Raw genomic sequence first — 13582 nt, forward strand, 5'->3', positions numbered from 1 at the left:
TTTTAATGCCTGCACACCAGATTCTGTTCGGCTGAAAAGTCGCAGTCGGTTGTCGGAAGCATCATACTAACAAGCCGACAATCGGACGTTGGGCGAATATTTACGGCCGACAATCGCTACGTGTGTACGGGGCTTTAGTCTTTAACCACTTCTGGACTGGAAGGATTTACCAGGCCATTTTTTTTGTGATACAGCACTGATTAACTTTGACAATTGCACGACCGTGCGACGTTGTACCCTAATAAAATTGATGTCCTTTTTTTTCCCACAAACAGAGCTTTCTTTTGGTAGTATTTGATCACCTGTGCGATTTTTATTTTTTGCACTATATTGGACCCACGTATTGGCTTCCCCTGTGGCAAATGGGTGCACGCCCCCACGAAGCGACATACAGGTACGTTGTTTTGCGGGACAGAGCCGCCTTGCCGCAGTATATGTACTTAAAGAGGTTGTAAACTCACTTTTTTTTTTTTGTTCACCCTGCAAGAGAAAGACATAATGAGCTAGTATGCATCGCATACTAGCTCATTATGAAATACTTACCTTAGAACGAGCCCCCGCCGTGCCGCCCGCTTACCTGTATGACGGGCGACATGTCCAGTCGCCCGTCTTCCGGGATCGCGGCATCCGGCCATCTGATTGGCCGGAGCCACGGTGACATCACTCCCGCGCACGGCACGGAACTCTGAAGGAACAGCACGAGCGGCCGTTCCTTCAGAGCGCATGCGCCAGTGATGTCACTGGCTGCATGTAAGGTAAATATCTCCTAAACGGTACATGTTTAGGAGATATTTACAGTACCTATAGGTAAGTCTTATTATAAGCTTACCTATAGGTACAAGTTGTAGAGGAGGGTTTACTTCCTCTTTAATAGAAATAGTAAAAATCGGCACAAACTAATAATTGAACTCAAAATTAATAAACACTCTACACAATAAAAACGTGATCTTAAATATAGTGTTGAATGTAAGGTGCAATCAGTGGAGCGGCTGCTATCACTAAGTATGTTTCACTGCATACCAAATATAAAAAAACGGATCCACAAGAGTGCAGCGACACTTGAATGAATACATATACAGTAAAACCTTGGTTTGAGAGTAACTTGGTTTGAGAGCGCTTTGCAAGACAAGCAAATTTTTTAAATACATTTTCACTTGATATACAAGCGATGTCTTGATATACAAGTAGCGTCATGTATAAAAAAGAAGAGAGGAGCCTCTAAAGTGTAGCAATATGGTTACATTTAATGAAGGTTCAATATTTAGCAACTCACATGGTTGATGAATAAAACAGACACATCTAGGTATGCAGGCATCTGGGGTAAAGCTGTCCACATAGACCATCCTCCGCACCGCCATCTTCATCATCCCTTCCCCGCTGCACTCCACGAGTGATTCAAAGCCTCGCTTTCAGATCACTCTACTGCAGGCTATTCTTCCCGGTCAGGATTGCAGACTGACAGTGGTGAGAGCCGGTGGTTCAGAAGATGGTCTATGTGGACAGCTTTACCCCGGATGCCTGCAAACTTAGGTGTGCCTATTTTAATCATCAACCATGTGAGTTGCTAAATGTTGAACCTTCATTAAATGTAACCATATTGCTAGACTCTCATCTCTCTTATATTCTGTAGCTGTGCTAGATTTTGCTTCTAATCCCCTTGGGAAGGCTGCATATTGTGGATGGACATTTTATGGTTACACAACCTATCACATTGCTATAATCTTTGTATATAGGACTATAAACTGAAGGACTTGTGGAACGAATCATCTGAGTTTCCATTATTTCTAATGGGGAAATTCGCTTTGATATAAGAGTGCTTTGGATTACAAGCATGTTTCCAGAACGAATTATGCTCGCAATCCAAGGTTTTACTGTATATTATAAATAAATTTCATAAGCATAAGTAAATCTAAGTAAAATAAATAAATAAATAAATAATATTTCATTCATCTAAAGGGGAGGATAACCGCGCTAACTAGGTAATGAGCTGCAGCTTCAGGCGAGACAACACAAAACAGAGATAAAGGGAAAAAAAGCTGCGCGAGTACAACTTGATAAAGAACCACATAAAGTTGGGGGTCCTTGAAAAAAACCCTTGAGGAAAAACTCCACTAATAACAGAAAATGTACAACAATATGAATCAAAAAACAGTAAGCTGGATATCAACCATAGCAATGTATACTCAGCATAAATGTAGATTGTAGAACAGAAACATAATAATCATGACAGTTCATGTAATGTTCCCAAAGTCCCAGAGTTTTCAGGATGAGTGAAGTGAGGAGAAGATCCAGTCAGGCTATTCACCACGGTGCTGCACACAGGAGACATGCATATCTCCTTACCAGATAGCTAAGCCAAACAAGCATAGACTGATGTTATCCTCACAGGACTGCTCAGGGGGATCAGGACACCAAGCCTCCAACTACACTCAGTCAAACCATCAGACAGTAATGACAGGATCGATCCAAGATGTAACAGGTAAGGCCATACGAAAGAAAGAAACGAGATAGTGTAATACCATCAAGCTTTATTCCAAATAGCGTCACTGACGTGCTGACGTCACTACGCTGCCCCGCGGAACGGGCTACATCAGAGCCGACCAGCTTATGTTTTTTTATGCGATTTTTCCTTTTAAAGACTGTAAGTGTTATTTTAACTATTTGGAATAAAGCTTGCTGTTATTAGTGGAGTTTTTCCTCAAGGGTTTTTTTCAAGGACCCCCAACTTTATGTGGTTCTTTATCAAGTTGTACTCGCGCGGCTTTTTTTTCCCAATATTTCATTCATATTGAATAAATACAAATAGGGGAAAAAAGTATTTTAAAGTGAATAAATATTGAAAACGTCTTTCAAAAAGAACAAATATATAAATATAAAAGTCCTGTGCTATAGGAGTGTGCAAAATGACCAGAAATATCACAAAATAGAAAAGTGCCAGTGCTTGAAAGTGAATCTTCTGAGGTGCAATCCTTCACCAATAAAAAGTGGCTGCTCACCTCCTGTTCTGAGCCCTGTGTTATCAGTGGGTCAGAAATAGCTGATCCCAAAGAGGGATATATTCCTAAGGGCTCTTTCACACAGTCCGCCTCCATAGACGGATCCGTGCTGCTCAGCAGGGGATCGTAAACACAGATCCCCGCACTGTGTGAGCGAAGAGGGAGGTTTCAGAGCCCCATGCATCTCTATGGGGTAATCGGATGAGAGCGGACCGCCTGTCCACTCTCATCCGATCCGATTTCCTGGACGGATAGAAAATAGGGTTTCCATCCGTCCGGATTTCACGGACAGGATCGGATGCGGATGGCAGCGGGTGTCAGTGAACATGTCTCCGCTGACATCCGCTGCCCCATAGGGATGCATGGAGCATCCGATTAGATCCGCCTAAAAAACTGACAGGCGGATCTGATCGGAGCGCTCGTGTGAAAGAGCCCTAAGGATGATGACTGGCCAATGATCCTTCTATCTCCAATCTTGTATCCCCTTAGCTATGTCTCCAGTATAAGACAAAAAACAGGACAGATCTAGTGCTCTCCGTGTAACAAAATGTATTGGAAAACAAATTGCAAAGTAACAGACTCACATTAACCTCCCTGGCAGTCTGATTATGTCAGGATTTCTGTTTTACATTTTAAAACACACCTTTCCCTGTGATTCCCCCACCGTCCTCCCGCTGTGTGCTCGGCAGATGCCGGCACTTGTCTTCCGGTTCCCTTCCCTGCGAGTGTTGCGACGCAGGGGGGTGGAATCGGCAGCAATTTAAAAAAAGGTAAATACACAAATGACATGATACAAAGCTGTGATCCTAATGGATTACACTGTATCATGTCATTTCACCACAGGATTGCACCTGTGGACTTTTCCAGTGCCCTGCCTATGCTTTTCCAGTTCTTTGTGCCTGGAAAATTGAGAACGACCATGGCGTCCAAAAAGCGTTCTTTTTGCACAATAGCTCTTTTAGACAAACTGGAAAACAGCGAAACTGAGTTACTTGAAGAACTGAGCGATAGCGATTCCTGGGAAAATTTGTCATCAGTTACGGAAAGTGACGACAGCGACGATTCTGATGTCTCTTTCTGGCACATAGCACCTTTGCAAATTCTGAAGAATCATTTGATAAACTTCCCAAATTCCACAAGCGATGTGCCAGAAAGAGACATCAGAATCGTCACTGTCATCACTTTCCGTACCTGATGACGAATTTTCCCACGAATCGCTTTCGCTCAGTTCTTCAAGTAACTCAGTTTCGCTGTCGCTGTTTTCCAGTTTGTCTAAAAGCGCTTTTGCGCAAAAAGAACGCTTTTTGGACGCCATTGTCGTTCAAAGTTTTTCCAGGCACAAAGCACTGGAAAAGCACAGGCATGGCACTGGAAAAGTCACCAGGTGAAATCCTGTTTTGAAATGGCATGATACAGTGAAATCCGTTAGGATCACAGCTTTGTATCATGTCATTTGCGTATTTATACTTTTTTGAATTTGCCGCCGGTTCCACCCCCCTGCATCGCAACGCTCGCAGGGAGGGGAACCGGAAGGCAAGTGCTGGCAATCGGCCGTGCACAGAGCGGGGAGAGACTGTGAGGATGCCGGGGAGGATGGCGGCGGATCACAGGGAAGGTGAGTAACATTCTGGGGTAATCCCGAGTGTGGCTTTTGGTACTGAAAGTTAATCCCGAGAAAGTTAATCCACTCGGGAATACCGCCAGGGGGTTAAAAGGCACATAAAGGCTGTGTGAGCCAGACGACCTCAATTAGAATCCTCCGATCTCTCATCAGTATAATCAGTGGGGAGACATCCGACAGCAGGCTCCTCCCGCTATATGCATATCGTCATTAACTTGACTTTGTCAGTAGTGACGAAGTCAAGTTAATGATGATACACGTATAGGGGAAGGAACCTGCTGTCGGATGTCTCCCCGCTAGGGGCTATAAGGGGCTTTCAAAGTGTCGCCTATGGAAAATATAGGGTATTGACATGTTTAAGGTTTGACATGTTGGATATCTTTTTACTCTGTGCAACCTCGGATTTTATATTTTACCAAAAAAAATCGGGTAATTTATTGTGTTTTTGTGCCCCCTAAAGTTACTTTTAATTAATTTTTTTGCTGAAATTTTGCGGTAATATCGTGTGATATAAAAATTGGAACTACCACTATTTTATTTCAGAAATTATATAATGTTTGGAGGTTTATTGTAATCTCCAGGTCTAAAATTATTTTTAAACGTGTACAAAAAAGGCTCTTGCTGTGAAAGGGTTAAAGGATAAATTCACCTCCGGGGACATGTTACATGTTCCACCGTAAGATTTGTTAAAAAAAAAAAAAAAAAAAAAAAAACGGGCTCCTAACTTTTTTTTTTTTTTTTTTTTTTTTTTTTTTTTTTTAGTTGGTTTCTAGATTCAAAGCAAATTTGTCAAGCCCTGTTTTAATGTATTTTAACATGTTTATTACTCTGAAGCACTCTGGCTTTTAACTCCTCTCCATCAATAAGAGTTTATCTTCATGGATCTGGCTGCAGGAAAAACGGCCATTTGACTGAACGCTGTAGGCTATTGCACTTTGCACTGCGTCATTAAAACTGAACTCCAGGTAAGCGGCTAAATACTTGAAATACCTACAATATATGGGAGGTGTTTACCTGCCCAAGGAATTCTAGTCAGCCAGTTTTGTGATCCAGACACCCCTGCCAGAGAATACAACTTCCATAGCAGCACAGATTGTTCAAGTACACAAGCCTAAGGTTACTGGCTTGGATTATAGACCTGCATGCTCAGACATAATGAAAGTGTTGGTGCAAGTATAAGGCAAGGGAATGGGCATTTGGATGGTTCTGTGGTTTGGGGGCTATAGTGTATTAGGATCAGCGATCAGACCAATCAGGTCTGCCTGTCCGTTTTTCAGGTGGACCTGAACGGGCCACCCATTCTCCACTACGGGGAGGCGGATGTACACACGCCTGGCTTCCGATCCAATAAGATCTGCTGAAAACAGACGGATGGCGATACATTCACCATCCATCCAGCGGGTTGGATCGAATGAAAACGGACAGGCTGTCTGTTTTCATCTGATCTCCCCATAGAGGAGAGGGGGACTCTGACAGGTTTGTCTCTGCACAGAGAGTGGAGACCTATCATCCACCTGCTTAGCGGGGATCAACGGAACGTCAAAACGGATCCGCCCCGTATGAAAGGGGCCTAAAGGAATTAAATTCTCTAAACTTTAAAACAATTTATGTGCTATACCAATCCTTACTTCCAGTGACTGTTCAGCTTTCATTGAGTCTCATTGCTGAAAAATGCCTCAGATGTGAGATTTTGTTTAGGGCTCATTTATAACGCTATATATCCACTATACACTGCAAAGTTACTTCATATTGTGACCGACATTTTACAGCCCATTCATAAAATGTGGGTTGTGTTGTGGAGCCTGCAGTGTCTTGGAGATTTAATTTATAGGAACTCCACTACCCCTCTGTGTCTGTAGTTGCTCTTGTGCAAAAACTTCCCAGTTAATCTGGTAGAAATATGGGCCATTTATAGCCAACATTACTCTCTTATACCATATATGCAGAAAATAAACTGCTATGAGGACTGGAGTACTTTATATTTGGACTTGGTATTCAGTGTGAACCAGGGGTAAACACTTTAGTTGTAGAAGATTTTACGCCCATTCATGACCAGGGCATTTTTTGCTATTTGGCACGGCGCTACTTTAACCACTTCTGGACCGGACCTTTTTCTGACACTTGTTGTATACAAGTTAAAATCATTTTTTTTTGCTAGAAAGTTACTTAGAACCCCCAAATATTATATATATTCTTTTTAGCAGAGACCCTGGAGAATAAAATGGAAATCATTGCAATATTTTTTATCACACCGTATTTGTGCAGTGGTCTTACAAACGCAATTTTGTTGGAAAAAATTCACTTTTTTTTATTTAAAATAAGAAAACAGTAAAGTTAGCCCAGTTTGTTTTTTATAATGTGAAAGATAATGTTAGGGCGAGTAAATAGATACCCAACATATCATGCTTCAAAACTGCGCAGGCTCGTGGAATGGCGACAAACATCGGTACTTGAAAAATCCCCATAGGCGACACTTTAAAAATGTCTTCAGGTTACCAGTTCAGAGTTATAGAGGAGATCAAATTATTGCGCTCCCTCTAACGATCACGGCGATACCTCACATGTGCGGTTTGAACACTGTTTACATATGTGGGCGAAATTTGCGTTCGCTTCTGCCTGCAAGCTAACGGGGATGGGGCTTTTTTATTTCTCCCAATTATCTTTTATTTTTTACAGTTTTTTTTTCTCTTATTTTGATCATTTTTATTCGTATTACAAGGAATGTAAACATCCCTTGTAATAGAAATAAGCATGACAGGACCTCTTTAATGTGAGATCTGGGGTCAAAAAGACCTCAGATATCACATCTACATTAAAAAAGAAAAAAAAAAAAGTCATTCTTTTCATGATGAACAAAAATTAGCTCTTTAAATCCCTTGTTAGGAAGCCATTTATGACGTCGCTCCTGTCCTCCAAGGGCAAAGAGTCGAGTAGGGGCCATCTTGCCCTCACTCGACTTCCTGCCTGAGAGGAGAGCGGACCGGATCTTTTTCCCCGCTACCACCGTCCATAAGGGTGATTCCCGTGGCAAATCTGCTGGGACCACCCTTATGTTAAAGCAGACCGCCCACCATTTAAAAAAATACTGTGGTTATGGCAGCTATCTGCTGCCATAACCCTGGTATTTAACGTCAGAGTACAAACGTAAATACACAGTGGGCGGTCCGTAAGTGGTTAACTGGTAATTGTATGCATTTGGTACTGGTCATGCAACTCTGTACCCAAAACCGAAATGTTTATTATTTTTTTTTTCACACAAATAGAGCTTTCTTTTGGTGGTATTTGATTACCACTGGGTTGTTTATTTTTAGAAATATAAACAAAAAAAGACTGAAAATTTGGAAAATAAAAAATATTTTTTTCTTTCTGCTACAAAACATATCCAATAAAAAAAATGTAATCAAATTTCTTCATAAATTTTGACCAAAATGTATTCTGCTACATGTCTTTCGATTAAAAGAAAATCTCTAAGTGTATATTGATTGATTATATACTACTAATGGCAGTGATCAGCGACTTAAAATGGGACTGCAGGGTAGTGGTGTTACTTTATATTGGTTTTAATTTAAGAAATTTGCTGTTCTCACCTTTAGGGTCCTTTCACACAGGCTTTCCGCCTGGCGGACTCCGTTTTGCTCAGCGGAGATCGATCCGCCAATCCCCGCTGAGCAGTTGGATGACAGCTCCATCTCCACTCTGTGTTCAGAGACATACCTGTCAGATCCCCGCTCCCCTACATAGTATCATCCGATACTATCCAATCCGATCCTCCAGACGGATTGAAAATAGGGTTTCCATCCGTCTTGATTTCATGGACAGGATCAGATCAGAGAGTTGCAAACAAAAACAAAGAAAGGGCGCACCGGCCTTGCGCATTATCCTCAATAAAGCTTTATTAAAATCAAATAAAATATATATCTACTCACAAACATAGGTTGTAAGCCAGCATATCGGATTCAAATGACAAAGTCCATCAGATTGCAGTCCACAGTCATATTAGTTTAGCGCCTAACGCGTTTCAAGGCTACGCCTCTTCATCAGAGCCAAAAGACCCTACCTGTTTATATAGCAAAAGTGATTCATGTTAGGCTTATGAAATTAGGGTGTGGCTCCTCCCTCATGGGTGTGATCTCATCCAAATTTAGCCTTGGCCACACTCACACCTTATACACCTTTTCATCTACTTATACATACTGGTTTAGACCACATTAAACATACATTCTTACACTGCCAATAGACTGTAGAAAATAGGAGCAGTATACATATGATGAACCATATACTCATATGCTGATTGTCCGCGTATTGCATAACAAACACTTGGAATAATTTTAGAACCTGCCAGTGTCATTATTACAATAACAGTGCATATTTCTAGCACTGATTACTGTGGTAATGTCACTGGTCCCCCCAAAAGTGTCAAAAATGTCAGTTAGGGGTTTTATCTGTCCGCCGCAATGTCACAGTTCCGCTAAAAATCGCAGATTGCCACCATTACTGGTAAAAAAAAATAACAATAAAAATGACATAAATCTTTCCCATAGTTAGTAGACGCGATAACTTTTGCGCAAACCAATCAAAATACACTTATTGCGATTTTTTTTTTTTACTAAAAACGTAGCAGAAAACAAATTGGCCTAAAATGTTAAATTTTGATTTTTAAATTTTTTTGGGGAATGTTATATAGCAGAAAGTGAAAAATATAAAAAAAATATTATTTTTTTTTTTTCAGAATTGTCGCTCTTTTTTTTGTTTATAGCGCAAAAAATAGAAATCACACAGGTGATCAAATACCACCAAAAGAAAGCTCTATTTGTGGGGGGAAAAAAGGACATCAACTTACCTCCTACACAGGCTATCCCCCCTTCAATCCATCATGAACGCTGCTGCCAGACTCATCCACCTTACCAATCGCTCAGTGTCCGCTACTCCTCTCTGTCAAGCCCTCCACTGGCTTCCACTCACCCAACAAATTAAATTCAAATTACTAACAACATCTTACAAAGCCATCCACAATTTAGCCCCCAGCTACATCACTAACCTAGTCTGAAAATACCAACCTAATCGCTCTCTTCATTCCTCTCAAAACCTCCTGCTCTCTAGCTCCCTCATCCCCTCCCATGCTAGCCTCCAGGACTTTACCAGAGCCTCACCAATCCTATGGAACTCCTTACCCTTATCTGTCCGATTATCTCCTACTCTATTAGCTTTTAGACGATCTCTGAAAACCCTCCTCTTCAGAGAAGCCTACTCTACCCACACCTGACAACTGTACCTCCCTTTTTCTCCATCAGCTCATCCCCCACAGCTATTGTCTTTTGTTTCCCTTGACCCCCCCCCCCCCCCCTAGATTGTAAGCTCTAATGAGCAGGGCCCTCTAATTCCTCTTGTATTGAATTGTAATGTAACTGTATTGTCTTGTCAGAATATTTATACTGCTCTGAATATAACAGTGTCTATGTCAATAAGCAAAGATCTGTGAGGTAGGAGAATCTCAACTTATTTCCACAAATCAATATGTAGCAAATTCTTTTTAATTGATTAATTTCTTTTTAAAAGCATATACCAATCTTAGTGAGTACAGTCTACAGTATGGAATATATATAAAATATTTATTCACAAGACATGTATTCACAATAAATGATCAAACTGGAAATGACACAAAAAGATAACTTTACAAAAAATACAAACTTAAAACAATCAATGCAATGTGATATTTAGCTCAATACTGAAAGTGAAAATGAAACAAGATTACCTTTTCTCCAGGTATAGCATAAACCATAGGTAAATATTCTATATAATCAGACCACAATTGTCTGCGAATTGCACATCCGATAGTCACTCCACTGCAGATGGAGTGAGAATAAGCTATGCAAAATGGAAGACTAAAATCGCAAATAATGCACTAAATCTGATATTAATAAAAATGTATAAAAACAAAAATCCGCTTTTTAGAGAAAAATCTACTATGGTTTATACGGCTGGGATTGTAATCTCATTACCCTTTAATATGCAATATAAAACATATAAGGAAGGAAATAAACAATATTGAATAAAATCAAACAGCAAGGAATATTTACCACACTTAAGATGGCTGCTAGCTTCAAATGGTCATTACCAGAGTCCTAAGATGGATGCCTTCCCAAGATGGTGACCAGTGAGGGGGGAGTTTCGTTTGGCGTCCCTCAAAGTTTCAGATAAATGATGGAGCAAAATGGAGTATGTTCAGTTGAGTATATGTATGGATGTGAGTAGTGTGTGTTGCAAGTGTAAGGGGTGTTGTCAGTATGTGAAATGATGTCCTATTACATCTGGGTTCTCCTTTTTATATGGTATTGAACAAAGAACTATTCAAATTACCATAAGTTAAACCCAGAGGGAGGAACATCATCCCCATTGGTTGGGATATTCTATCCATTAACTGGTGAGGTCATAGTCACGCCTCTCCTAATAACCCAATATTTTGTATAATAAAATTAAAGGATGATTCCTATATATTCAAGAGTAATCATAAAAGCAACATATAAACTTGTCCATACTCTCAGTACTTACATAAATGACCATCTAATCTCCATCATGTACCCTGGCAAGTAATGCCATTTCAATAATTATATTTTTTAATACAATATATTTTTTTATATTGGAAAATCTCATTTACCCCAAGACTGAATTTAGTAGTATCTCCAAAGGTGGCAGTATTGTACTGTTCATTAGATTCAGCATATAAAATAATTAGACCACAATTATTATCTGATGACCTTTGACCTGTCTGACCAGTGAAAAGCCATTCATTATTTGAATTCTGCCATTACTGTCAGACATAGTGTCTGGCTTGTAGGATTTATATTACCTTAAAAACTTAAACACAAACTTGCATAAAGTGAGGTAATTAGTTTAGCCTTGTTTAAGGAAGATTACTATGTGTAAAAATATAAACCCAAAATGTGATATAACATTCCTAAATATATATGTATACATATACGTATAATTATTACTCATATTTCTTTACATACGATATAACGTATCTTTAAAAATATATAGTTTAGATGAACCTAATAGAATACACTGGGCTATTGTCCATTGTTAAATACTTACAGACAGACTAGCACTACCATTATGTCTTATCTGATGAGATGTCCATGTACCACTTATTTATACCAAAAGAAAACAGAAATATCTGCTGAAATTATAAGAACCTATTGTAAGAGAAATTTTGTTTAACAAGTACATATGAACTTTCACCTCCAAACAAGATGGAAGCTGCACTGTTCAAAATCTATATGCATAAGATGGAATATACATGGCTTTTTTTAAATCCATATTTTTTCTATTATTTCCTCATATTGTAAAGCGCTGTGCAAATTGTCGGCGCTATATAAATCCTGTATAATAACAATCAATTTTATTTGGGTACAGCGTCGCACGACCATGCAATTGCCTGTTTAAAATAACGCAGTGCCGAATCGCAAAATATGGCCTGGTCATTAAGGGGGAAAATCTTCCGCTCCAGAAGTGGTTGAATTAAAAAAAAAAAATCTTTCGGTTTTCCGCCAAGTGCATCCTGAATTTTCGGTTTCAGCACTGGAATTTTCATTTCGGTACACCGCTAGCAGCAATATCATACATGAGTTTTGAGTTTTATACTGCTTTCATTTTTTTGCTCTCCACTTGTTTCACGGTCCCCAAGTAAGTGGAGCACAATAGACATTTGTAAGGAACATTGCTGTGCTCTGTAAATAAGCTGTGCTCTTATGTAAAGCAGCATTGTGGCTGCAGTGCAGCTTTTATTAATGGACTTTTCTGTTTTACTATATCTTTTTCTTGTTTCAGGTTGTTGGGTCTTAATGGCAGCTGTAGACAGCTTTCATCTTTTGTATCGGGAGGTGGCAAGGTCGTGTCACAACCACTTTGAGTTTCTGGCAGTGGTGGGAGCGCTGTACACAGCAAGGAAGGGTGTCAGTATTTTGTATGAGTTCTACAGTGTGGTCAGGCTACATGTCACTCCACATATCTTCAGAAGGAGAGACCTGCTCAAGCAGTATGGAGAATGGGCAGTTGTCACTGGTAAGTAAGCCACACAACAACATATTTCTAAAGCGTTAATGTTAATTTTTTTTTTTTTTTATGTTTAGATATTTTATTGAGCAACACACAGACCATCACATACATATTATCATCCATCATAAGTAAAGATTTAGATATTGAAATACAGAAACAAGCACTGTTACCAGTTTGGGTCAAAACACTATGCTTTTTATGCATCTAATATTCAAAGAAGTGTAGATACTGTAATCCAATCAATGTGAGCCGGTATCCCTTGATGCATGATTTTACAGTACAACCTTTCAAAGAACAATATTCATTTTTCTATTGGAAAGATCCTATCATTTTTTTCACCAGGAGGGGAAGTATGATAAAAATCTCCCAAACGGATAACAAAAAATCTCAATTCACTCTTGTCAACACAAAAAGAAAATGTTGGTTGGAGTTATCCTATAACCCTCTTATTGCTAAGCATGTATTATATACAGTATCTCACAAAAGTGAATAAATATTTTATTATATCTTTCATGTGACAACGCTGAAGAAATGACACTTTGCTACAATGTAAAGTATTGAGTGGCCAGCGTGTATAACAGTGTAAATTTGCTGTCCCCTCAAAATAACCCAACACACTGCCATTAATGTCTAAACCGCTGGAAACAAAAGTGAGTACACCCCTAAGTGAAAATGTCCAAATTGGACCCAAATAGCCATTTTCCCTCCCCGTTGTCATGTGACTCGTTAGTGTTACATGGTCTTAGATGTGAATGGAGAGCAGGTGGGTTAAATTTGGTGTTATCGTTCTCACTCTCTCATACTAGTCACTGAAAGTTCAACATGGCACCTCATGGCAAAGAACTCTCTGAGGATCTGACAAACAGAATTTGTGCTCTACATAAAGATGGCCTAGGCTAGAAGAAGATTA

The 13582-nt window shown here is 39.6% G+C and overlaps 1 protein-coding gene across 1 annotated transcript in view; it reads left to right on the forward strand.

Annotated features, from left to right (window-relative positions):
* The window catches only part of HSDL1 (hydroxysteroid dehydrogenase like 1), a 31162-nt gene that overhangs the window by 1212 nt on the left and 16368 nt on the right, over nt 1–13582 (forward strand). The window contains exon 2 of the mRNA XM_082270606.1: nt 12445–12678. Coding sequence (XP_082126732.1) covers nt 12459–12678 — 220 coding nt within the window. The 5' untranslated portion in view covers nt 12445–12458. The remainder of the gene's footprint in view (nt 1–12444; nt 12679–13582) is intronic.

The sequence above is a fragment of the Pelophylax lessonae genome (assembly GCF_965119305.1).
Source record: "Pelophylax lessonae genome assembly, chromosome: 10".
Lineage (NCBI taxonomy): Eukaryota > Metazoa > Chordata > Amphibia > Anura > Ranidae > Pelophylax > Pelophylax lessonae.